This window comes from Panthera pardus, unplaced genomic scaffold, assembly GCF_024362965.1.
Source record: "Panthera pardus isolate Hobbes unplaced genomic scaffold, ASM2436296v1 HiC_scaffold_12, whole genome shotgun sequence".
NCBI lineage: Eukaryota > Metazoa > Chordata > Mammalia > Carnivora > Felidae > Panthera > Panthera pardus.
This window is the reverse complement of record NW_026526677.1, coordinates 69367130-69391794: the sequence shown is the minus strand read 5'-3', so window position 1 is coordinate 69391794 and position 24665 is coordinate 69367130. Positions and strand designations below refer to the sequence as shown.

At 45.4% G+C, this 24665-nt stretch overlaps 1 protein-coding gene across 3 annotated transcripts in view; it reads left to right on the top strand.

Annotated features, from left to right (window-relative positions):
• The first annotated feature begins 4052 nt into the window (after positions 1-4052).
• ME3 (malic enzyme 3) overlaps positions 4053-24665 on the top strand; it is a 184160-nt gene continuing 163547 nt past the window's right edge. The window contains exons 1-2 of one of the 3 annotated variants that reach the window (XM_019450034.2): positions 4053-4168; positions 4544-4741. In XM_019450034.2, the coding sequence (XP_019305579.1) occupies positions 4559-4741 (183 nt within the window). In that variant the 5' untranslated portion in view covers positions 4053-4168; positions 4544-4558. Of the gene's footprint in view, positions 4219-4543; positions 4742-24665 lie in introns of those variants that run through there. The other 2 variants (XM_019450033.2, XM_019450035.2) reach the window with 2 other exon arrangements.

The window sequence follows — 24665 nt, the reverse complement described above, 5'->3', positions numbered from 1 at the left end:
GAAAGAACTGGTTTGACAGGTGCTAGAGGGCTGAATGAGAAGGGAGTTTTGAGAGGGTAACCATAGCAAGCAGTTCCCACCACTGAGGTGGGAGGAACAAAGGGAAGAGGCTGGGACAGCCTGTAAGGCTGGTTCCAGAATGTGGGAGGATAGTGGAGGCTGACCAGCCACTGATGCTGGGTGTTGGGTGGGGGAGGGGGGGGGAGGGAGACACAAAAAGGAAAAAAAAAAAGCAAGTACAGGGAAAGGAGGAAATACCCCCTCTCTGGCTTGTCATCTCCTTGGAGTGCCCCCTTTTGCCAGAAATTACTAGGAAACCTGCGTCAAAGAAGAACTGATTTGCATAGTCCATGCACCAGCTGTCAACCCAAGTATAAAAAGGTAGATCTGGAGCTGAGCAAAATAGCTTAATAACAAGCTCAGTATTTCATAAAAATATTATGAGATTACATGAGTTGATATTTGTAAACCACCAGAACAGTGCCTGGCATGTGGGAAGTGCATTATAATGTGTGTTTAAAAAACAAATATATACATTAATCCACCAAAATCCAATGTGGGAAGTAATATTAGAATCCCAGGTTTATTCATGAAGATGATGGGGCTTATATCGGTCACATAAAATGCCCAAGGTTATACAAGCTCAGCACTGGTGAAGTCAAGACTGTCTGAATCCAAAGCTGTTGCTTTTACTTCTCTAAGCCCCTTGGAGGCTCAGAGAAGACAGGCACATAAGTAAATTGCTTCACAGAGAGACTGTAAAAGTGCAATAGGACAGATGCATACAATAGAGTTTTGGGAGCCTGTGGGAAACAGTGCAAGCTACTGAAGAATGGAGAATCTGGGAAGATTTACCTGCTGGAGGATGTGGTGTTTGAGCAGAGTCGGGGAAGAATGATCAGGCTCTAACTGGCAAGTGCTGGAAGCAGAGGAAACTATGTAGCAAAGTCTTAGAGTACAGGGTGTGTGTAGAGCCGTGTGCCGGAGGACAAGGACAAAAATGTTCTTCACCATTCTCCTTTGGCATAAACAGTAGAGTTGAAGTATCTTCAACTATTACTAGCACCAATGTGAATTAAATACTTCTTTTTAGGGCAATCACAAACACGAAATGTTGTGTAGAACATTACACATTTGTGAAGCAATGGGAATAGCTGAAAATTAATTAGTTTGTAATGCACATCCATTTTTTTTTAAACCCATATGTAGAGACGTTAAAATCTGCTTACAAAAGACAAATGGTCTTGTTTCAAGATAGCTGACTGAACTAAAACTCTAATTTGAAGCTATTATGATGCCCTTTTAACAATGAACCAAATGTGGTTTCAATCAAGTTCAACTCCTTGGAAATTTAGGCACAAATTTGATTCCTATCAATTTTATTTAATTCAACAAATCAAGTGCATTCTTGGTGCCAGACACTGTCCCAGCTATTGGGCATGCAAAGAATTGCAAATAGTGGTTCCAGCCCTCAAGGAATTCAATCTAGTATGGCAACAGATAGTTATGCAAATTTCTGTAATCAGAATGAAAAAACAAAGGTACTAAGTGCACTGTGAATACAGAAACTGGCCAGGGAGGACGGGGATGGGATTCCTTTCCAGCGACCCCAGGAAGCAGCATCACAATCAAGGAAGAAGTCAGTAAATGGGATGTGAAGGGAGGGTGGCCAAGACGAATTATGGAGACACATTAGTTCTATCTAGTGCTGGACCAGACCACAGGGCTGGCTAGCTAAGGAGGTCAGAGTTGAAGGGAGCTGGACAGAGTTCTGGAAAGCTTCCATGGCTCTGAACCTGGTCTCTGTAATCCTCTGTTCATCTCTAAAAGTAAAGAAGTTGTCATGAAACCAGAGATGGACACATGGATGGCGATAATAATAATAGCTAACAGTTTCTGTGTATCCTTTCCATGCCAAGCACTTTAATGTAAAAGTGTTAAATCTAGACTTGTAGTTTTTAGTCCCCAGGAACCTATTTTCCCATTCTTTCTTGTGGTAGAATATGTGCCTTTCCCACTACAGACAATATTTTTCAGATTTTCCTGTAGTTTAATGTGATTGTGACTTAGTTTTCACTAATAGAATGTGAGTAGAATACGGGCAACTTACACACGGCACTTCCCTGAAGGTGCCCTTCACGTCCTCTCTCCCCCTCTCCTCTGGCTGGGGCTCTGATGTGGTATCTGCTTCTGGGGAGAGTGGACAACACCCTGGAGAGAGAACCTGGGCCCCTGGACGGCTCTGTGGAGCAGTCACTTCCTCTTGCTACTGCCTTCTGCTGCTAGCACCTCTCCTTTACTGTGGCGAAAGATCAAACGTGCACAAAAGAAAAACAATATTGCTAAAGTTATGTCTGAGTTAAGAAAAGATAGGCCACAGACGGGGACTTGTGACAGACTCTCATATATAAACTGTGCATGCTTCAGTGAAGAGATTATATAAGAATTATTATTGGCTTGTTTGGAAAACTTTGTTGTTTCCATCCTGGTTTCCAGCAAAGTTTCAAATGACTGAGGTTACCTATTAAGTGTCCTCCAGGTGGGAGAAAGCTCATTGTATCAAGCAAAGGCAGATTCGTTCAACAGTTTGTGAGGATTTGCTATGTGTCAGAAACCAAAGATGGACACACACACACACACACACAACCTACCCCCTTGAGATGTTTGTTGACTGGTGGGAAGATGTGCAAATATAAAAGCAGTATTGAGAGAAAAGTATCAGTTAATGCTCTTGGTTGCAGCAAACAAAAATCTGACTCAAATTGGTTTAAAAAAAAAAAAAAAGATCATTTACAGGCTTATGTAAATGATCAAGAGTTCACAGTGTCTGCTGTTGCCCCTGCCTGGAGTCAGGATCCTCTCCTCTCCCTCAGGAATAATCTCCTTCAGTCTCCTTTCCAGTCCAATCTTTATGAAAGTGGCTGTCACTTTCCTTCATTCACCCAATTATTTATTGGGCAGTGAAGCTGGGCAGTGAAGATACAGGGGTTTAGAGGCAAAGGGTCTTTCCTCAAGAAGCTTACATTCTAGGTGGAGACAGACAATAAACAATTAGAGAAATGAGCTAATTATTGGCTTTGGCAAGTTCTAGGAAGGGAAAAACCGTTCACTATGTAGTCCCTAGTGGAGGCTGACATTGGATGAAGTGGAAAAAAGGCCTTACGTTGACAATTTAGTGGAGACCTGAGAGAATGAACACTGTAAGTAGAGGCAATAGCAAATACAAAGGCCCTGAGGTGGAAAGGGATTGGATGGGGGTGGGAGGTGGGCCACAGGAAGGAGAGAGGTGGCTACAGCACAGGGAGAGGGAGATTGGAATAGGATGAGCCCGAAGAAGTTGGAAGGAGCCCGGCTGTGGGATAACCCACAGGCATCAAAGAGTCTGGATTTTATTCTACATAGGATGAAATGTTTGCTTTAAAAGGAATTTCCTGGCTACTATATGGATAAAGCGTAAAGTTAAATTCAAGACTAGATGGACCTCAAGGTCTCTGTCCACAGCAATCCATGACAGGCTCCACAGGGTACCCAGGAGCCCTACCGGTAACTGTGGACCTTGTTATCAGTGGTGTCTAACAGAACTTCCTGCAAAGATGTAAATGTTCCACACCTGTGCGATCCCATCCCACAGCCACTACGTGCCAGTGAAACTAGGCTAGTGTCACTGAGGAACTGGATTTTTAATTTTATTCCATTTAAATTAATTTGTTTAAATTTACGGAGCCACATGTGGCTAATGGCTATTGTACTGGGCTGCGCAAAGCAACACTGAACACCGGGTGTCTGAGGGTTTCTACTTTGAATCCCAAAGCCAGGGCCTCCCTAAAGGGTGAGACAGTAAAGGCTATGTTAATCCCTAAACGCTACCCCCTCTGGGCGTTCAGTTTGGCAAGATGGAGCGGCTCTTTAGTCAAGATGGAGCGGCTCAGGAGGCAAGCTGAGCTTCATTTAGGCACTGGGGAGGCACGTGCACACGGTTACGAGGCGCTCCACGCGCGTCCTCAGGGGAAGCCCCGCACTGCGAACAAAGGTTCGGGGACCTCTCTTTCCGGAACGCAGGAGCCTAGCGCTCTCGCGGCTGCGGGTGAGGTCCAGCCATTGGCAGGAGGGGAACACTGGACCGCAGCAACTCGCCCCGCCTGCCACATCAGCTCTGGGCGCAGCACAGGTGGGCTGAGGAAGGAAGGGATCGAGGCAAGCCACTGAGCGAGGCTGGAGGTGCGGGGGGCCCTTCGCTGAGCAGTCGCCTCTTCCTCGCGGGGATGGGGGCGGGGATGGCGCGGGAGGTCAACCGCACCGGATCTGCTTCCTGGGCTTGCTTTCGCTTTGCCGGGGGTTTGGCGAGGCCTGCGCACCGCAAGCGAGCCGGGAGAGCGGCGCAGGTGGCCGCCGAGGAGGGGCGGGGGCTAGCGCCTTTCACCCTTCCCGACCCTCTGCTCTTTACCCGAGGACGCAGCCTCGGCTCAGACTCGGTGCCCTGCGGCGCGCGTGGTTCGTGGTTGGCCGTCAGGCGCCCCTGACCTTGGTTTCTCCCCGGTGCCAGGTCTGCGCAAGGACCATGGGCGCCGCGCTGGGCACGAGCGCACGGCTGGCGCCCCTGCGGGGCCGAGCCTGCGGCGCCGTCCCGCGCTGGGCGCCCTCTGCACCCGCCCGAGGCTGCCACTCCAAGCCCGGCGCGGCGCGCCCGGTGCCCCTGAAGAAGCGCGGTTACGATGTTACCAGGAACCCGCATCTCAACAAGGTAACGGTCCGGGAGGGCAGGGTGGCCCTGGGGCTGGCGGGGAGGGGCGCCCCGCCCCCTGGGTCTGGGTTGGATCTTTCCAGGCGCCCTTCCAGTGGTTTTCCATTTTTGCCTTGCAGAGGCTTGGTGTAACTCGCTTCGGCTCCCCCATCCCACCCCTTTTCTGCGTGGAAAGAGGTGACCAGTCATGCAGGGGGGCTTATTTCTTCTACAGGAACAATAAAAACTGGGTTGATACCCTCGTGGCCCGTACGACCTGGTGTCAGATCTTCCCCTGAAGCTTACTAATTCTGTTGGTCTTGGGCAGTTCATTTAACCTCTGTCAGGTTCATGTTTTCTTATCTGTAAATGAGAGACAGTTGTCTCCTGCGTGTTGTGAGACATAAAAGGAAAATGGAGGCAGAATTCTTAGCACGGTGCCTGACACCCAGTGAGAACAAATGTCGACTAAGGTTGTAATTATTCTGAGTTAAGGTTAATTTGAGAGTGGGAATAAGGAAGTCTAGAATTAAAGAACTTTTAGACCTTGACGGGGCATCAGAGAGCCTAACCCAAATCTCTCCTTTTACAGATGAGGAAACAAAACAAAGGGAACTAGCTCAAGGTCACGAGCTAGTTAGTTCTGGTTCTGCCACTGGAATCCAGAACATGGTGCTTAAGAGCACACGCATTTGTTTCTGGAAGTAGAGTTTAGTATCACTGATGGTAAAACCCTGGAAGCAAGACACTTAGGTTTGAGGCCTGTCTCCTGACACCTCCTCAGATTAATTTGGGCATCTCATTTACTGTCTACAGGGTTCAGCTTTCTCCTGCTTAAAATGATAGCATGACAGACCACTATTCCTACCTCATTTGGTTATTGTGACAAATTAATTACTGAAGTTGAAATGATACTTTAAACTATATAGTGCTTGATAAACAAGTAATTACTACAAAACAAACATTTTTAATAATTTCTTTGACTCAGGATTGTAAAATTCAGGTGAGGAAATACACGTGGAGAGGTGTTTTTGAGAAATAGGAACAATTATACAGATGCTAAATATTGGGTTTATTTCCTGCAGAATTAATAGAAGTTATGAAAAAAAAAATCTTTCCTTATCACGTCACTCTTTGCCTCCTCCAAAAGAGACCTTAAGTCCTTTGTATATTACTACTTTGGGGTATTTAAGGTGTTTTATGAATTTTAATTACTTTGGTAGCAAGTGTTAAAAAAGTCAACTCAAACTGGCTTAAGCAGACAAAAGCCTTCTTTAACTAAATATCTAGAGGAAGGGTTGCAGGCAAGACTTGACCCAGCAGTCCAGATGGCATCTCTAAGGGTGCAGGTGCTTTCTGGCTCTCTGCTTCTGCAATGTCAGCTTTATCCTCAGACTCCATCCAGGGGAGTCTTTAGCCTCAGTGCTGCCAAAATGTCCTATCTCTTTTTTTCACACCACACTGTGCAGGGATAGAAAGACACTTTCTTCTGGTAGAGAAGGATACTGTCTCTGAAGTCTCAAGAAAAGAGTCATCTGTCCCACCAACTCTGATTGAATTCCCTTCCTATTCTCAAACTGATTACCATAACTTAAGCCTGTCAGGGTTCGCTCTTAGAATTAAAGATAGAGTTTAAGGTAGTGCCACTCATACCAACTGTTTTAGAGTAAGGGGATGTGGCTTCTGCACAGTAAATCTGTGCACAGTCATCAGATGAAGGAGGGGTTGGGGCTGGAAAGCAAAACAATAAATTCCCACCACAGACTCCAATTGTTTTGACAATATGTGCCTTAGAAGTACTGGCATGTTACCAGTCAGCACTTAACTGCTTTGTGAATAGTTAAAAAAAATAAAATAAGGTCTTGAATGTCTTCTTTTTTAGCCCTAGGTGTATGACTGCCTAAAAGCACTCTCTCCTTGTCCCTGATATAAATTTTTTCTTCCTAAATAATATAAATGGGACGTTGTCCATAAAGCTAGGGGGCCTGACTGTTTCATAATATTTAAGATTTTTTGTATATCCTTGAAGTCAGGTGATGCTGGTCTGGGGTGAGGAAGGTATCTGGGGTGATGCAAAGGGAGTCTGTTGGCACCCCCCCCCCATTCACCCTTGGGGAGGGTGGGAGGAGCAGCAACGGAAGGAACAGCGCTGCAGGGCGCTGCTGCTGACACCCTTCACTTCCCCCTGCAGTGCCCCCCCCTCTTGCTGTCCCGCTGACCTCCAGCACTCTGAGACTCTCCAGGGAAGGCTTGAAGCGTGCACTTTCCATCAGCCAGATGGGGAGACTTGCTGACTTAAACAGAACTGAGGTTATCACTGAGAAAATAAGAGGAAGGCAGCTTGGAAGGGAGCTGCACTTAGTGGGCGGGTCTGTGGGTGGATTTTGTTTTTTTTGCTAGACGATGAGCTCCTCCAGGGCAGGGGCTGAGTTTCATGCATTTGTGGCTGGCGTGGGGTATTTCCTGAAGGACCTAGCAAGGCCATGAACATGAAAATTAGCATTACATTCTTGGAATGTGTTTACGAGGTTCTTTTTAATTTTTAACTTTATTTTTTTAATTGAAGTATAGTTGACATATGATATTCCATTAGTTGCAAGTGTGGTTGCTGCCAGAGGCGAGGTGAGCGGCGTTGGGGATGGGTGAAATAGGTAAAGGAGGTTAAGAGGTACACACTTCCAGTTATAAGATAAATAAGTCACAGGGATGTAGAGTATAGCATAGGGAATGTGTTCGCTAGATTTGCGTCCCAGTTTAGATAGGTCAGGAGAGGCATTTAATAAGAAGCTTGAGGGCAGCACATTGTTGGGAGATGGAATTCTCTAGGAGAAGAGCTGCTGAATGGGCCAAGTATCACTGCTGTTCTGGAATGACTGGGTCTGGTTCCAGCTCTGTCATAATCTGCCCGTGTGATCTGTGATGAGTTCATGAGCCCCTCTGCCCATGTCGCACCACTGCTCTGAGGATCATGGGAGATACCTGTGAAATCATTTTGCAAACTGAAAGAAACGAAATATTTAATGATCATGTTGACACTCCAGAGGTGGGGGTGGAGGGGCCCTTAGAAATGACCTAGTCTGCAGGTTTTCAGATTACAGGTCACAAATTTTGGAACATGAAGTTAAGCTTAGTGGGTCTAACCCAGCATTTTTATTTTAAAGAAATAGGTTAGAATAGAATTTAAAAAGAGCAAATGCATTAAACTTCATAAAGAAAAGTATTAAGTCACCACGTGAAAAACGAGTTTTCACTATGGATTGTTGTAAAGAAAAAAAGTTTTTGAAAATCATTGTTCTCATTCAGTTCCACAGTTTCAGATGGAGGGACAAGCTGAGAAGGTAAGCCCAGAGAGATCATCATGGTTGCAGAAGTGGATAGAAGCAGCCTGCCTTCTGATTTTCAGTCCACTGAATAGCAATGACAGTTCTCATTTACATCTGCTTTGGCTGATTTAGGCATATTCCTAATAATGACAGAATTAGAACTAGAGGATTCTGAGTTCCCTATTGGAGTCTAGGTTTTCTAAGTGATGCAAATTCAATGGTACGTCAATTTCTCTTTCTTTTTTTTACTACCATTTATATTTTTCTTGTAAGATTTATGTAAGGACCTCTTCTGTTACCCATTGACAGTGGCAACAGGGCAGATATTTGATACATGTTACAAGATGTCAGCTATATTTTACTTACATTAAATAGGTAACTATCAACCCCTATTTATAGGGCTGTCTTCATAGGCAGGTTTTCATCCCCATTCTATTCAGGTAGCAAGTGGGCCTTCAGAACATTTCTAGCCTCACCTTTACCGGTACCCTCTTTTGGGAGGGGCCTTCCTATTCCCTGCTCCCCATACTAGATTCCAGTCCCCGCATTCGTCTTATCTCTCTGTGTTTGTTTCCTTTTGGCACTGAGCACCCTGTGATAATGGCTGGTTGGTGTTCCACACTAGGCCCTGAGCACCATGCAGACAGGCTGTTTTGTCGCATGGTGTTCTCTGTGTCTGACTTGAGATGCCCAATGAATAGATGCTCTTTAACGATCTCAATGGAGTTATGACCCCTTTCCTCTCAACTTTATTAATCCTAGTGCTGCTACTTTGCAGGTACCCTAATGCTCTTGTTGCCCAGACAAATGCCTGCCAGCGGCCTGTTTGGAGGACCCTTACCTCCCCAGACTTAAGGGCATTTCACTGAAGGTATACATTATTTCTTGGAGTGCATCAGCCTCCTCCTTTGACCCATATGCCAGCAGTGACTTTCACCGTAAACTTCCACCAGCCCTCCACCTGCCTCTCTGCAGTTTTTTCTCTTGAGCTTGATGGGGAAAGAACGAGTGAGAAGGGTGCTTAGTCAAATCACCATGATTATGTGCCAGCACATTTCATGCAGCATTCAGAGACTGCAGGGCTCTGCAGATGACCACCTTCCTACGTGGACCTGATGCATGTAGGTTAGTGAGCGTGTCAAGGTTTGGTGGCCAGTGCTGCAGCATTTCAGCTGAATCTCTTGTGTCTTCAGTGGTGAGTCCTTAGATTCTCACACAGCTAGGATTTGCCTTTGGTTAAGCTGTATGTTTTTATTTGGTGCCAGCTTAGAACTTGATCTTGCCTCCTTTGCGTGAGGGGAGCTGGTGCCATACTTGGCTCACCGATCAATCAGGAGATGATGGCTGGGTCATATGGGCATTTAGAAGTTTGTTGGTGATGCTGTTTCCTGCACCCAAAGCAGAAAACATCATGTGTCTTCGTGAGACCTCTGCTTTGGACAGGATGTTGACTTGGGCACCCCTGATTGACAGAGAAGCAGTGGGTTAGGAAGTCAACACTATTTCCATTAGCAGCAGTTCACTCTACACTTGAGCTTCGTGTGCAGTGACTCAGGACATTGAAGCTCAACTATCGTTCCAATATTTTAAGAACAAACAAGCAGAGGCAGGTTGGAATTAAATCCCACCTTGTTGACTACTGTTCTGGCTTCATGAGATTGAAAGCATTTGCTGTTAGGGTTTCGTGTTTGTAATGGCTGACAGAACCCGTATTAGTCTGGCTAAAGGTTAGGCAATTGTAACGAAGCAAACCCAATAGGGAGGCTTAAACAAGACAGAGGGTAGGTCTGTCTTATAAACAAGTTGGGACGGACGATTGCAGGTTGGGGATGTGGCTTAATTTTATTTTTCTCCATCTTCAGCATCCATCTTACGTTTCATGGTCCACGATGGCTGCTCTGGCATCTGCCATCAGTTCCTTACAGAAGCCAGAGGGAAGGCGAAGTGTCTTTCAAGGGCACAGATTGAACATGGCAGATATCTCCACTCACGTTCAGCATCCCTACTACCACCAGCCTTGTTCAGTCCATCATCCCATGTCTAGATTTTGCAGGAGCCTCCTCATCGGTCTACCACCTTCCAGTCTTATTCCTTCCGATTCTTAACCCCATCTTGAGAGGCTAAAACGTGCACACATCCTCAGCCACTCTCTTTCTTTCACACCCCATAGCCAGTCAACCAGATAGTTTTGTTGCTGTGTTTTTGGACAAGTCTGGAATCCAACCCCTGCTTACCATGGGTCCCACCCTGACCTAAGTCACCAACATTCCTTGGCTGGATAAACTGCAGCCTCCTAGCTGGCATTCTTGCTAACACCTGAGCTCCTCTTATTTGCTCTGCACACAACAGCCAGTGTGATCCTTTTAAAACTGTTTGGTCACGTCGCTCTTCTGCTCAAACCCCACAAAGTCGGAGTCGTTAGAACACCTTGGGTGATTTGACCCTCTCTGACCTTGTCTTTGCTACTCCTCAGCCTCACTCACTGCCCAAACCAGCTGGCCTCCTCGATGTTCCTCACACACTGTAAGCATGCTCCTGCTTCAAGTCTTTGCAGTGGCTGTTCCCCCTTCTGTGAACACACGTCCCCTCCATAGCCACATGGCCATCCCCTCGTGCCCCACCAGATGCAGTTGTGAATGTCCTTCAATTTTTCTGGTCCTCCTGAACGTGGTCTACTTTCCTCCATGGTGTTTGATATTACCTAATGTACTATTTAATGACCTCACCTAATCTCACCTAATTAATATCTCTTGTTTATTGTTTGTATTTCCCCACTATCACGTAAGCTCCGTTAAGACAGGCATTTTTGTCATATTTGTTCATTGATGTATCCAAGCTACTCAGAACAATGGCTGGCCCATACTTAGTGCTCAGTAAACAGTTATTGGATGAATGAGTCATTCAGAGACACGTCTGCTAAGATTCCTTCATTTCACCTCCCTTTTCACCAAAGCCCCCATCTTTCACCCTGTGTCTCTGCTCCCCAAAGATCTGCCTGTGTAGTGTGTATATGCCCAGGATCACCTCTATCTGGAGTGTAGATCACTATGGCCTTCTCTATGGCCCACTATTACTATGACCCATCTCTAACACAGGGGTGGCATTCTTATTCTGTGTCCTATTTCAAAGTTTGCCTGCATATCATTAGTTATCTTCTAGAGGGAATATGTTTAGTTTCATGTAATAAAATGTTAACCTAGGAACCCTGCCACCTGTTCTAAAAATGATTGTAAACAGCAACCACTAGATCTTGGAAATAGTGACACTGGAGGGCACGTCCCATACAGAAATACGTGTTGTCTGGCTCAGACCTGAACCAGCTGGAATCTCAGCCAGTCCAGCTCTCTGGGCTGTCTGTGCGGAGTGTCTGTGGATACATTTCCAGGTTCATCTCCAGTCTCCCTGTTTATAGTTTCTCTTGGTCCCCTTGGACCTTTGTAGGTTCTGGGGTTACAGCTTTGTTTTACTTTGCATTTTTGCCATTGCTACCAAAGGTTTCTTTTATCATCTACCCTCTTCTTTCCAGATGCCCATTTTGTGGCGAGGGGGAGAAAAGGGCCTTTCATTCCTATGGCCATTGCAGAGGGATCACTAATGTGCAGCACTTTTGTTTGTAAGGACATGGACTGTTGTCCGCTTCCAAAACTTCACTTTGATGTGTGGAAAGTACATTGGGAAATCCTTTGGGGTGATGTCTGACTGCCTCTCTGATGTAGAACACAAAAGATGCTCTATGACGGTGTGATGAAAATCTGAGGGATACGCTACTGTTGGGGAGCTGAGGTCAGCGGTTAAAAGCATGCATTCATTCTGTACCCAAACGGTTGCCTGGCAGCCTGCTTAAAATGCAGTTCCGACCAAAAGGGACACAGGAAAGAGTAAAATGTACCCAGTCATTTGAGGAGAGGGATATTTGATGGAAAGATCGTCAGCTTTGAGGAACTTGAATAAGAGAAAATCAAAGCTGCATTTGCTTTTAAAAGTTGTACTGAAAGCTGGAGGGACTGTAGAGTTGAATTGAATGATTAGCAACTTGAGAATATTATTTTTTTAAAAGCATTTTGTCTGGATTCTGCACTGTTGTTGGCTAGTATCTACATGAAGCCCACAGCACACTTGGTCCTGAAACGTACTCCCCAAAGGTGTGGAACTCTAGAGAGGGCAGACCCTGCTGGGTCCTTTGTTTTGTTTTGTTTCACTCTTTCAGAAAACAGAAGGACGGAGCCACTGTCTGCACAAGTTCGCATCTCTCCTGAGTTGCTGAGGTGTCCTGTGACTTTCCCAGTAGGAGAAAGAAAGGAAGCCAAGTGCCTTCATTGTGTAAGGTGGAGCTGGGTCTCCACTTACACTAGACAGTCTCTATTCCCTCTTTCTCTGGTTTCTGAAGGAGGTGTTGAGTTTTCCAAGCCAGGTTCCTACTGTACCGAATTTCCTTCCATAGTGGAGTGCCTTGTGGAGGGGATTCAAGTAATAATTAAATGAGCTAGAATTTTTTTAGGGCATACAGTGTGCCCAGAATTGTTCTAAGCAGTTTTTATGATTAACACGTTTCATGTAATACCACAACCTTGTGAAGCACGCTGTTATTTTACAGATGAGGAAATGGAGGCACAAGGAGGTTGGCTGAGTTAGCTAACTTACCCAAGGTCATGCAAGTCATAATGGCAGAGCTGGGTCTTGAACCTAGGCCATCTGGTTATAGGCCTGCATCCTCTACCAACCCTGCCCTTCTCCATGATGCACAGCCACCTCGGGGCTGCACGTGCCCTCTCACTTGTGGCTGGCACATGGAGTCTGATGCTCTGGGGTCTTGCCAGGTACTAACAGGGTACTCCGTGTCATGGAACCTCTGACAAACTGTTACCACCTCCACTGGCTCTGTTAGATCAGACTCTGGGAATTGGAAGGAACTTTAAAGATCACTGGATGCCTTCTCTTCACCCTTTAAATGTGTGTAATTTCCCAAAGACTCGTTTGTGTATCAAATTTATTCAATCAACATTTGCTCAGTATCTTTTATGTTTTAGGCAGTGGAAATCCAAGGTGAATACCACCTTCTTTTGCCTTCAGGGAGCTTACCATGTAAGAGGGGTGATGGTGGGACCAGTTAGTAAGCAGGAAGTTGAATTCAGTAGGTCAGTGTAATGAGAGGCGCATGGGTATTAGGGCTCTTCAGGGCTACCTCTGCCACACTGCCTTCCTTAATAATGCCACATGGAAGCTACTCATTCATCCTTTACACTCCTTTGGCGTTTAGCTCATGCAGTCATGGCTCTTTTCCACATTTGGCCTCAGTATACCTTTATAGTATGCATGATTGTCTCCATCTTGATATCATTTTCAGAGCCAGAGCCATGTCTGAGGCATCATGTGCCCAGCTACAATGCCTTCTTCGTAGTACCCTCTACAACCATTAATTACATGAATCACTTTCACATTCCCTCCTGGACAGGTAAGAAACTACTATGGTGAAGACTGATGGTATACAATCCCATCTCCTGTCTCTTCTAAAAAGATGGTGACAATGTAAATCCTATTTAGATCTCTCCATGGGACTTGGAGGATTTTGAAAGCCAGCAGAAATGTGTTATTCTGGTCATATACATTTTGAAAATCCATTTCTTTAAGAGAGTCTTCTGCTCTGATGCTGTGCCAGATGCACGTCATCTAAAGAATAGCACCTTTATGATGAAATTTTTTTTTCTCATCCTTGAGGCCGCTTTAAAGACATTAGATTTAAACCCACTAAAACTAACAACAGGTTAAAGGATTTTGGAGGCTGAGGGGAAGTAGTCAGCTCAAATCGATTGCCTGTGGTTTTCCAGGGATATGGCCTGGACCAGGTAGTAGGCAGGAGAGCACACAGGCTACAGTCTAGGGATTCGGAGTCAAGGTTGTAGTTCCAGCTCTGTCATTCACTATATTTGGGATCTTGGGAATGCCACTTCATTTCTCTAAGCCTCAGTTTCTCATTTTGGAAGGGAGATGATAATAAAATATACCTACTTCACAGGGTACTCCAGTGATTAAATGAAATGATATATGTCAAGCACATTGTAAGTGCTCAGTTAATTCTCAGTTAATCCATGTCTCTGGAGCTTCTGCTCCGTTCCTAACACAAGGCATCACACCATAGGCTGCGGACCTGCCCTCTTAGAGAATCCATTCTGAAGGAGAAGGGAAGACCGAGAGATCCAAATTCATTTTCCATTGGCAGGGATACAACCGATTTGGGCAGAGGTTTGATAAGAGAGGAATGAGTCAGGGAAGAGGCAGGTTGGGTGGAGACGTTATGATAATTTCTCTGTACTTGATGGAGCTTAAATTGGATGATCTAGATGTTTGTCTCAAAGAAACTTGAATAAAAATGTCTGTGGCAGCAGAAAACTCAAGAGCCATGTGAAGACCTCGTACTTCTGGAAGTTGAGACTGGGGTGGAAGGGAGTGGCCACCATCAAACCCTGCAGGAATCTCAGGATTTTGTCCCAACATCTTGGCACATTCTAACCAAGCATTTAAAAATGAACTCTGAAAAACAAACCCAAACTTAGCAGATCTGTTTATCTGCCAGTCCATCGGTCTCTGTCTGTCTCTAACACTCTGTCTCATGAGGTTATGATACAAAGCAGCAAGACAAGAGAATGTCTGCTATAGTAGTTGAGCATAGAAGTTAAAATGTTGCTTCAAATTCAGCTAAATTGGGCACAGCCCACTTCACCAAGCTGGCAGCCAGACTGGGCAGAGTTTAAGAGACTCCTACAATCTCCATATACTCTGCTGTGGGTCATTAATGAATACTTGCATAAAAACATTTTAAATGAGGATCTGTTAGAACTCAGGATGAGCATCCCTCAAAAGACTAATAGGTCATCTTGTCCAGCCCTCCATCTCTGAGCAGTTACCATGATTTTACAGGTGAGGTTTCAAAGGCCCAGAGGGGCTGGATGTCCTGCCCAGGGAGTGAGTTGAGGTTGGTGTCTGTCCCTTTGACCTGCTGCCTTTGTCTGCCCTCCTAAAATAGTGCCTGAGTCAGCCCCATTGACTATGCAGCGTGCCTTTGAGTCTCTCCATAGAAAGGGGATGCTTTAATATTGAACATGGACATATGCTGGGTGTCCATTTGTGAAGGAAGAGTAGGCCTGCTCCTGATTCCCACCTTCATTTCAGGTTTTGTGTCTTTCTCTGCAGTAATGTGATCATGAAGACAAAACAGCTGACAGAGAGCTTAGCCCTAATGTCATGCTCTCCCTTCTTATCTCTTTTATTTTTGGTCTTTTCCACCCCATCATTGTTTGTTTTGACTGGTGAAATCACTTCAGGTCACAGAACAGTGAACAACGATGCCATTGCCCCCTGATAAAGCAGGCATGGATATGGTGTGGGGAAAAAACCCTGTTAACAGCCATTTTTAGAAACAGGCTTTGAAATCTGTCCATCAGAGCTGGAAGATTTCCACTGTTTTCACACTCCAGGAGCTGGCAGGAGCTTCTCCTCACGTCTCAGAAGCCTCAGGAGCTGCCTGGCCATGCCTGTGGGAGATGACAGCATGGGTGTGGGTGTGCGTCCTGCTGTGGGGCGCTGGGAGGGAGGGCCTGCAGGGCGGAGAGGTAGTCCTGCCTCCAGGAATTGGCCCAGGCTGGAGGCCCTTGAGCATCATGGGCTGTTCCTTTGTTGACTGAGCTGTTTGGCATTCTGTGACCTCCTACCAGTCAACTGGACACCGAGTCACCTCCCTCCTCCGGGACTCATAATTGCTGGAGTAATAATATTAGAAACAATAATAATGAACACTTAGATAATGCCTGCCCTGCCAGATACTTTTATAGATGCCTTACATATATTATCGCCAAGCAGAGAAAAAATTGTGAAGTAAACTTTTCCTGTAGCTGTCTATAGAGAAGGACAGCAAGTAAATAAAAGTATACAGATGGTTATTAGTGGTAGAGATGAAATAAACAGGGCACAATGTGAGAGAATAACAGAGGGTTGACTTCAATGGTGAGGGAAGACCTCTTAAGGAGGCGATATTTGAGAAGGTTCCTAAAGAAAGAGGAGCCAACCAGAGGAGAAGCCAGGGTAAGAGTGTTTGGGGCAGAGGGAACAGCTCATGCAGAGTCTGGAGGCAGCAAGCAGCGTGGAAGGCCGGGTGCTGAGCCCTGACATAATGGAGTCCAATGGGAGTGCGACGAGCAAGGCAGGGGGAGGTGCGGGCCTTACCTAAAATCAGGGTGGAGAGGACTTGGGGGCCAGAGCATGCAGGGCCGTGGAGTCTGGCTGCCGGGTTTCATTCTCTGTATAACAGGACACTCTTACGTGATTCTAAGCGAGGAAGTGATAGGATTGGATTTACGTGAATGAACAGTCTCTCTGGTTGCCCTCAGGTTGGAGGGCAAGAGTGGAAGCAGGAAGACCACTAGAGGTGACTGCAGCAGTGGGAGCGAGAGAAGACAGGGCTGGCACGTGGGTGATGGGGTGGAGGGCAGAGGAGAAAAGTGGCTGGGTTGGAAATCGAGTTTGAAGGTGGACTGGATGGGACATGACCCTGTGTCGTTCTTCAGATTGACCAGGACTCCATCTGCACAAATTTCCCTGTCATGCCACCCAAGCTCAATGCAGCTGCTGCTATAGTTGGTGGTGATACTTCCCATACTTCCTCAGCACACCTCATAATAACAAGGACATAGAAGGCTGGCGTTTTACCTTTGGAAGTGCTTCCTGGTGGGTCATCTCATTTGATGCCCACAAAAACCTTGTGAGGCAGACCATCTGTTTTATAGGGGGCAACACCAGGGCCCAGAGAGCCTAAGTGAATTGCCCAGGTATCCAAGACAATGACAGGCAGCAGTAATGAAGGGATCAATCCAGGTTCTCTGAGACTGTTCACTGGTTTATTAAACAGACATCTGTTGAGCACCTTGTGTGTCCAGGCACTGTGTTGGGTTTGAAAAAGAATGGGTTGAATCAGTCATGATCTTTGCCCTCAGGGAGCTTAGGGTTCAGAGGAAGAGACAGACTTGAAAACCCATAAATGTCATGCAGTATAATAGGTTTTATATTACATTAAAATTATGTTATTAGTAATGCCCAAGACATTTTTGCCTTGGTGGGAGAAGGGTGAAGTTTCTTAAAGTGGATGGACTTGGATCCTTATATTAAATTATGTAAATAACGTGTGACGTAAAGTAAAAATGGAAATCTGCTCTGACCTCTCTCCTGAGGTAACTACTTAATTTTATCTGTGTGTCAGTGCTAATACCTAAAATGTATATAGGGATTCCCTGGGCGGACAAGGTGGAGGAAAGGCATCCTGAGCAAATATGGTAGAATGGCATGGCCTGTGAAGAACTGTGAGTGATTCTGAAGGACAGAGTGTGTGGGGTGATGGGGCTGGAGAGCAAGGCAGGGTCAGACATGGGTGGGGGACTAGGGCTGCTGTTGCCTGCCTGAAGAGTTTGATCTTAGTCCTGAAGGGAGGGGGCGCTGGGACGTGATACTGTGGGATTCAGAAGGGCCTAATGTGATGATGGGGAGGCCGACACATATCTGAGAGGTGCCAAGGAAGCAGAGACTGCATCCATTCCAGAATTCCTTGAGTGCCTAATAGCAGGAGGAGATCAAGATTTATTGTCAATATTCAAAAAAAAAAAAAAAAAGAAGAAGAAGAAAAGCAATTGGAAACCAAATATTTATCCATCATAAATTTATACAGCTTCACTAGGATATTATATTTCTTTGTCTTTGCCTAGAATTAAACAGAGTAAAACTATTAATACTGGTTATCTAATGCCAGGATCAGAAATTCTGCTTGGTTTAGAACGTTGTGTGTCTTAAACGTTGGAAAATTATTGTTAAGTGCAAGATTTCTGAAAACCTGAAATTCCTTAAGGAGTACTTTGGCACTGGGGGAAATGTGAGGACTTACTGACTTAGCCTTACTTTAAGTGTTTTACTCTGAATATTGGTTGTTCTGATACTGATCCTTGTTCTGATTCTGTTCCCACAAAGCAGTAATCTGGTTATAATTTTATCTCCCAAAGTGGAGAAAAGATGCTGACTCACTGAGAACATGGTCATTTTTGTCATGAGGGGACATTGCCAAGCCTGGCCTTGCTGCCCTTCCCCCATCATGAAGACTGAGTGCGATTCTATTTTAACACCTACAGGGTTCAAGGGACTTCCTTTTACTTCTGTGTTTTCCTTAAATCCCCTGGAAAAGCAATAATTCTTTACACTGAAAATGGAAAAAAATATTCATAGTTCAGAAATTGTATTTTCTAGATGAGAATTTCCTTCCTCTGTTTTTTCTTTTCTTCCTCTATTTTTTTTCCCCCTTGAGAACACTTAGGTGGAATAGAAACAAGGATTTGAAGTTCATGCAGTATGAACCTTTCACAAATTTGGCCTTCCATGGGCAGAGTGTTGTCACTTTCTCCATTGGATTGAATTTTAGCTTGCCTTTTGCTTTGCTGAGTCCTGGTTTGTCTTTGTAAACCATAATTCCTGGGGAAGGAAAATAGCAAATCAAAAGCTTATGGGAATGATTTTTTTTGGCAAATTTGACCCAGTATCAGTCACTTGTCTAGGTAAAAAACTATTTAAAGATTTTGAAAGAGGTGAAGTTTTAAAAGAATCAGCAGCACAAATGCCACAGTAAAACAACTCTTGTTTTTCATACAGTCTTTGGCATCATCTGGGCAAAGCCATCTGTCACATGCTATGACTGTAATCATGAAACTATGAACATCATAGAAAGTCCAATGATGAAAACAAGCTTTCCAGAATGAAAATTCCTGGGAGGCTAATAATCTTACAGTTCTTACAAAATTGTCAGAGATCTTTGGTTTTACACCATGGGTTTCCCAAGACTTTGATCTTGGGTAACCTATTCTCTAGTATCACTGCAGTGGCTGTCTTTAATTGACTTCCTCTTCAAAAGAATGAACTTTTATAATGGGGCCTACCACTGTAAACATTTCATAATATTGTAGCTTCAAAGAAGGAAGGCTGTAAACACATTTGCATCCACTTAGCTGATGGTTTATAGATCTGAGGGACTCTTGGTTCCCTACGTTCCACAGGGGAAGCATTTATTTCATTGGCTTTGCCTCTGAAGTAGAGTTCCCATCAACCCACTCAGGAAGTGCTGCATTAGCATCTTTGGAAGAATAACCTCTTCTGATGTACTTTCCTCTGGTGTTTGTGTTATAATTCTACTTCTGCCTTAAACCGTTCTGTGACTTTTACTGTTGCTTTCTTGTTTTCCTTACCAAATGAGTAAGACTTTTCTCCTACTTTCTTTTTTTCTCCTTGGTGTTTGGCCCATTAGAGGTGCATAAGGGCTACTAAAAATTATGCTTAATTTCGATACGTATTATTCACTTGTTCTTTTGAGATGTATTGACATATACCTTTCATTGACCCTGAGGAAATAGAGATCAGATTATGTGTGCTTGTTGTTGAGCATGATGATGTTAGCCTCTGGGAGTCAGAAACCTTTTTTCCCCCATTTCTTCCCATCAGAACGAAATGCTCAAGTCTGGAGGCTCTCATCCTGGAAAAGAGCTCCTGGGGCTGAGGTGAAGGGAGGGATGTATCCTGAAGTATCAGGATACACCAAACCAGGAAGGAGAGAAGAGAACCCAAGCGGGGAGGTAGGCCAATGGGAGGCCAAGAAGAGCTGAGTTGTGTGTTATGCTGGAGACCATAAATGAATGAAGAACATGACAGACAGGAAGAGGAGTGAAGAGGGAAGAATGAGGGTAAAGGTCCGTGGTGTGTGAGGTGGGACAGTTCAAGGTCAGAATGAGTGACTGCTGGCTGCCTAAGGAGCATTACTGTTTTGGTGGGTCTGGGAACCTCTGAAGAGGTAAGGCAGCTTCCTAAGAAAACCAAACTGGGCTGCAGTTGGCTGCAGATGGCCCAGTGGGTGCAAGAAGCCTGAGGTCCCAGGTGGTGTCATTTGAGCACAACGTAGCCACATGCTGTAGCTCTTGCCTGAGCACTGGGTTCATGGCCACTCACCTCTGCATACTATAACACTTGCCCTGTTGTATAGCTGCAGCTTGAAGGACATCAGAGCCCCTGAGGCTCAAGGAAATAAGACCCGAAGCCCTCCAACTTTGGGAAACCCCATACTCTTTTAAATTTCCTTACTGTAGCCTTTAGTGCCAGGAGCTAGTATGTTCTGCAGATCTCCACCAAGCCTGAATTCCCCTGTTGCAGGACCCAGTGTACCAGAGATGTGCTTGCAAGAATCTTATCTAAGCACCAAAAGGCTGTCCTGCAGTCGTGTTTTTGTTGTGTCTTCTTCCTCTATCAGGGGACTCTCAAATTGTTATCATTTAACTGTACCTCCTCCTTACTAGTAAGGGAATGCTAGAAGCTGGGGCAGAACCCTGTAGATGGTTCTGGTTTGACCTTGAGGCCAAAGGTCAGTCCACTCTCTGCTCAGTGGTAGATTTTCAGATCACATGCCCAGAGGTAGGTTCTGATTCCCATCAGCTCTACTCATTCAGTTCTCTTCCACCTCCACCTGACCACACCTGTCTCGGGTTACCCACCAATGACAAGCCCGATGGCCCCCACCATCTGCCCATCTTAGAGACTTTGAATCACATGACTCTTAGAGCAAAACCATGTTTATAGCTTAATTTGAAAGAATATTCACATTTCTTTCACCTTGAAGGTTTCTGCTTTAATGTGGAGCTTCATTTTCATCCCCTTGAGCATTTGAGTTTGTAGAAGATAGAGGGGATTTCTGTTCAAGACATCATTGAGATCAGCATGACTGGGTTTATGAATTATCTTTTTTCCTTTGAGGAAAAATCCTCATTGAATCCAGACACGTTAGAAAGCTCCAGTCTGGGACTAGGACTTGAACACACAAGTGTGCCCTCTGAGTCCTTTTTATGAAAGTCATCATTTATATCCTGGATACGGATGCTTAGATGTATGCTTTTGTGCCAGCAGGAATCAGTTATGACAACATGTGGGGGAGAGTTTATCCCTGGGACAAATATTTGGGTGGAAGTTTTGTGTTTTAAGACACTGAGCACTGATAGTAAATAAAATCATTTTGCTGTGAATTAATCACTTCTTATTCTCTTATAGGATCATGTGGAAGGAGATTGTGTACAGTGGGGAGACTCAGGTCATGCTTTTCCATTGAGTATATCTGCTAGAGGAAAAGACATTATTCCCTCCCCAGCTCCGTTTTAGACTCAGATGAGTATAGAAATCTCATTATTAAAACAAAAACAAGAATAACAAACTCTTGTGGGGAAGCACTGACTCCTGAGAGAGCGAGGTGGACACTGGCTAGGGAGAGAGAGAGCTACCCCAAGTTACAGACTTGAGTGGCCCTCGTTCTCAGCTCTGGGGCCAGGAAATGTGATCCATACTCATCTCAGAGCTTCTGTTTCTGGAAGATGGGAGTTGATTGCTTTCAAGTCTCTTTCCAGGCTGACATTGTCTAGAGATAGGATAGGATAGTCACCATGCGAATGACTTTCTCAGGGGCTTCCCAGCCAGCTGGAGAGGCAGAGCCATTCACATTTCCCTAAGGAGGTGAGCAGGGTAGAGCAATGGGAGGAACTCAGGCTGTGGAGTTCTTGGAGGGACCTGGGTCTGCACCCTTGCCACTTAACTGCTGTGTGATCTTAGGAAGCCTACTTGATCTTTCTCTCCGCAAGTCTTCTGTCTGCAGACTGGGATAACAATTCCAACCACCCAAGGTCATTTTCAGGATTAAAAAAAAGGAGGTAACATGGGGCGCCTGGGTGGCTCAGTCGGTTGAGTGTCTGACTCTTGATCTCAGCTCGGGTCATGATCTCAGGGTTTGTGAGTTCGAGCCCTGCGTTGGGCTCTACGCTGACACCACAGAGCCTGCTTGGGATTCTGTCTCTCCCTCTCTCTCTGCCCTTTCCCCACTTGTACTCTTTCTCTCTGTCAAAAATGAATGACCTTTAAAAAAAGGGGGTAACATATATCTACCATGCTTGCTTATCCCACAATCTGATGCACAGTAGGTACCCAGTACATGCTAGTTAGCTCCCATACTCTTTTGCTAATGTTGATGTCGTATTATATAATAAAAGTTCCAGAAATCTGAAAGATAATGTGTCATCCACTGGCACCCTGCACTCCACATGAACTTCTACCTTTTTCCATTGAGAGCTTTTAGTTTAACAAAGGTACATTAAATACTACGTATTTCCTTCAGTGCATTCTGTGAGTTGTGGTTGGTTTGGGTTTTTTTTTTTTTTGCATTTGTTTATAAAAATCAGTAGTAAATGCTGATTTCCCTTTCCCTTGGTAGCTGTAATTGCCATGTTAATGTAAAGGTCTGATTGCAGAAGTGAACACAGCTGTTATGTGCTCGATCTGCACAGCCCCCGGGGTGCTGTGTGTGTCCAGACCCGCAGCGCTCCCTGTGCTTACATCATTTGGGAGGAGGTTTCCAGGACTACAACCTCACAGGCAGTAGTTAATCACCTCAAACTCTGGGCTTGAGGTTAGTCTGGAAGTGAAAAGCCATTTGGGTTTACCACCGAGGGGAAGTAAGAGGATAGAGCATAGCTAAGGTAACCCCTGGGGGGGTTCTGTGGGAGCATGAAGCCAGGTGTGACTCATGCCAGGGTGTCTCAGTAAAGGCAGAACCAGCTGTGTGTGTATGTGCGTGCACACACATAGTTTGGGATCTCTTTTCTCATCTGGACATGCCTGTAGCTTCTCTATTGCCTTATATCCAGTTTCTTCTACCCTCAGTCCAGCTTCTACTTTAGCCTCCACTAGATGAGATTTGTAAAGCATGGACACTCCCCTTCCTAGAACTTTCTATGGCTTCCTCCCACCCTTACCACAGAGTTCACACTCTGAAGCACAATGTCCAAGGCGTTTTTCAAAGGGACTCACACTGTAGCCTCCTCATCTCTCGTCCTCACCACGTGCTGTGTTCCTGCCTGCTCCAGAGTTGTTAATGTTCTCATGTGCACACCAGGCTGTCTCTCATCCACTTCTCTGTGCCTCCTGGTCCCTTGCTTCTCTTAGTTCTGACAGCGCCTGTGTCTGCTCTTTTGGAAAGCCTCCCTGACAGCTCCAGACCAAATACAGGCTTTTCCTATCTCCACGTTATGCCCCTGCTGTGGCTCTTATCGCACTCCGGTGATGAGTGGAGTTTTTTTGCTTTTGTTTTTATCTTACCCACTGTGATAGGATCCCCCACAGACTGACTGTTCCATCAGTTTTCTTGGCCCCAAGAGCCTGCCTTGAAGCATTGCACACCTAGCAGATGCTTCATAGTATTTGTTGACTGAATGAGCTCATGAGTTCATGCACTAACTGTGCATGTGTAGATATCAGCTGTGGGTAAGACCCAGCCTTTGTTGGTCTTGAAACCCTTTGAGGATTCTGGATAGAGACCTCTTTAATGATTTCCTGATTTGGGGTTCCATTTTGTGCTTCTTTTATTCCTTGTGTAGATGCAAGAATAGTGGTAGGGAAATGGCAATTCTTGCCACACAAATTGTCAGCTTCTCATTTCCTCCTGATTTACTCCTGTGACCTCACAGCACCTGAAAGCCTAGATTTTATTTTGAGAAAGAGAGAGAGAGAGCGTGCGGGAAAGAGAGAGCGGGATTTTATTCTGAGGGAGAGAGAGAGAATCCCAAGCAGGCTTTGAGCTGTCAGCACAGAGCCTGATGCGGGGCTCAAATTCACGAACTAAACCATGAGATTGTGACCTGAGCCAAAATGAAGAGTCAGACACTTAACCACCTGAGCCACCCAGAAAGCCTAGATTTTAGACCCCACTCTGCTGCTTACCAGCTGCTGGGTAACTACAAGCATGACACTTAGAGTAAAACAGTACGAACATTTTTAGGGACACCGTGACATGCCTTTCACATTCAATCTCCACAACACCCTTTGAGGCACTTAGTAAGGTTTCTTTTCTTTTTTTGGTTTTTTTGGTAAAGACACTGAGAAGTGGAAAAGTCATGTGCACAAGATCACTTGCATAGCAGACAAAAGCTAGAGTATGTGCTGCTGAGACTCCCAAACTTGTGCAGGTTCTACCTGACTGCTTTATCCTCTCCCAGTCTCAGTTTCCCCATCTGAGGCCTCCTAGACTGTTGGGGGATGAGGGAAGGACTGGCGGTTGTGCACATGCTCTGCAGGCTGGCACCTATCTCCTGGTGTGGGGGTGCCGTCCCTGTGGCCTCTCATCTGGACCGTCCTCCTGAACCAGTGTTGGCTGCAGCGGTCAGGCAGTGCTCTGCCCCTGCTCTCCAGTCTAGACCGTGACCTCAATCCCTCTCTTTTTGACTGTTTAAGAGGTAAATACCGTAATACCATAATTAGTCCCATATTATAGGTAAGAAAAACTGAGGCACAGAGAGTATAATAAACAGGGAATTAACCCTAGAAAGTCTGAGGCCAGACCTCCTTCACCCTGCTTCCCGACACTTAACCACTCCACAGAACCTGCTGTTCCCTCAACACTCAGAAGCATCAGGCTTCTGCAAGGGCCATTTTCCCCTCTGTGATCCTGATGGGCTGGTAAATGGTCCCGGCCTCCTCTGCCTGATGCCGTGGGAACTTTGTGAGTCTTCCCTGAGACATGG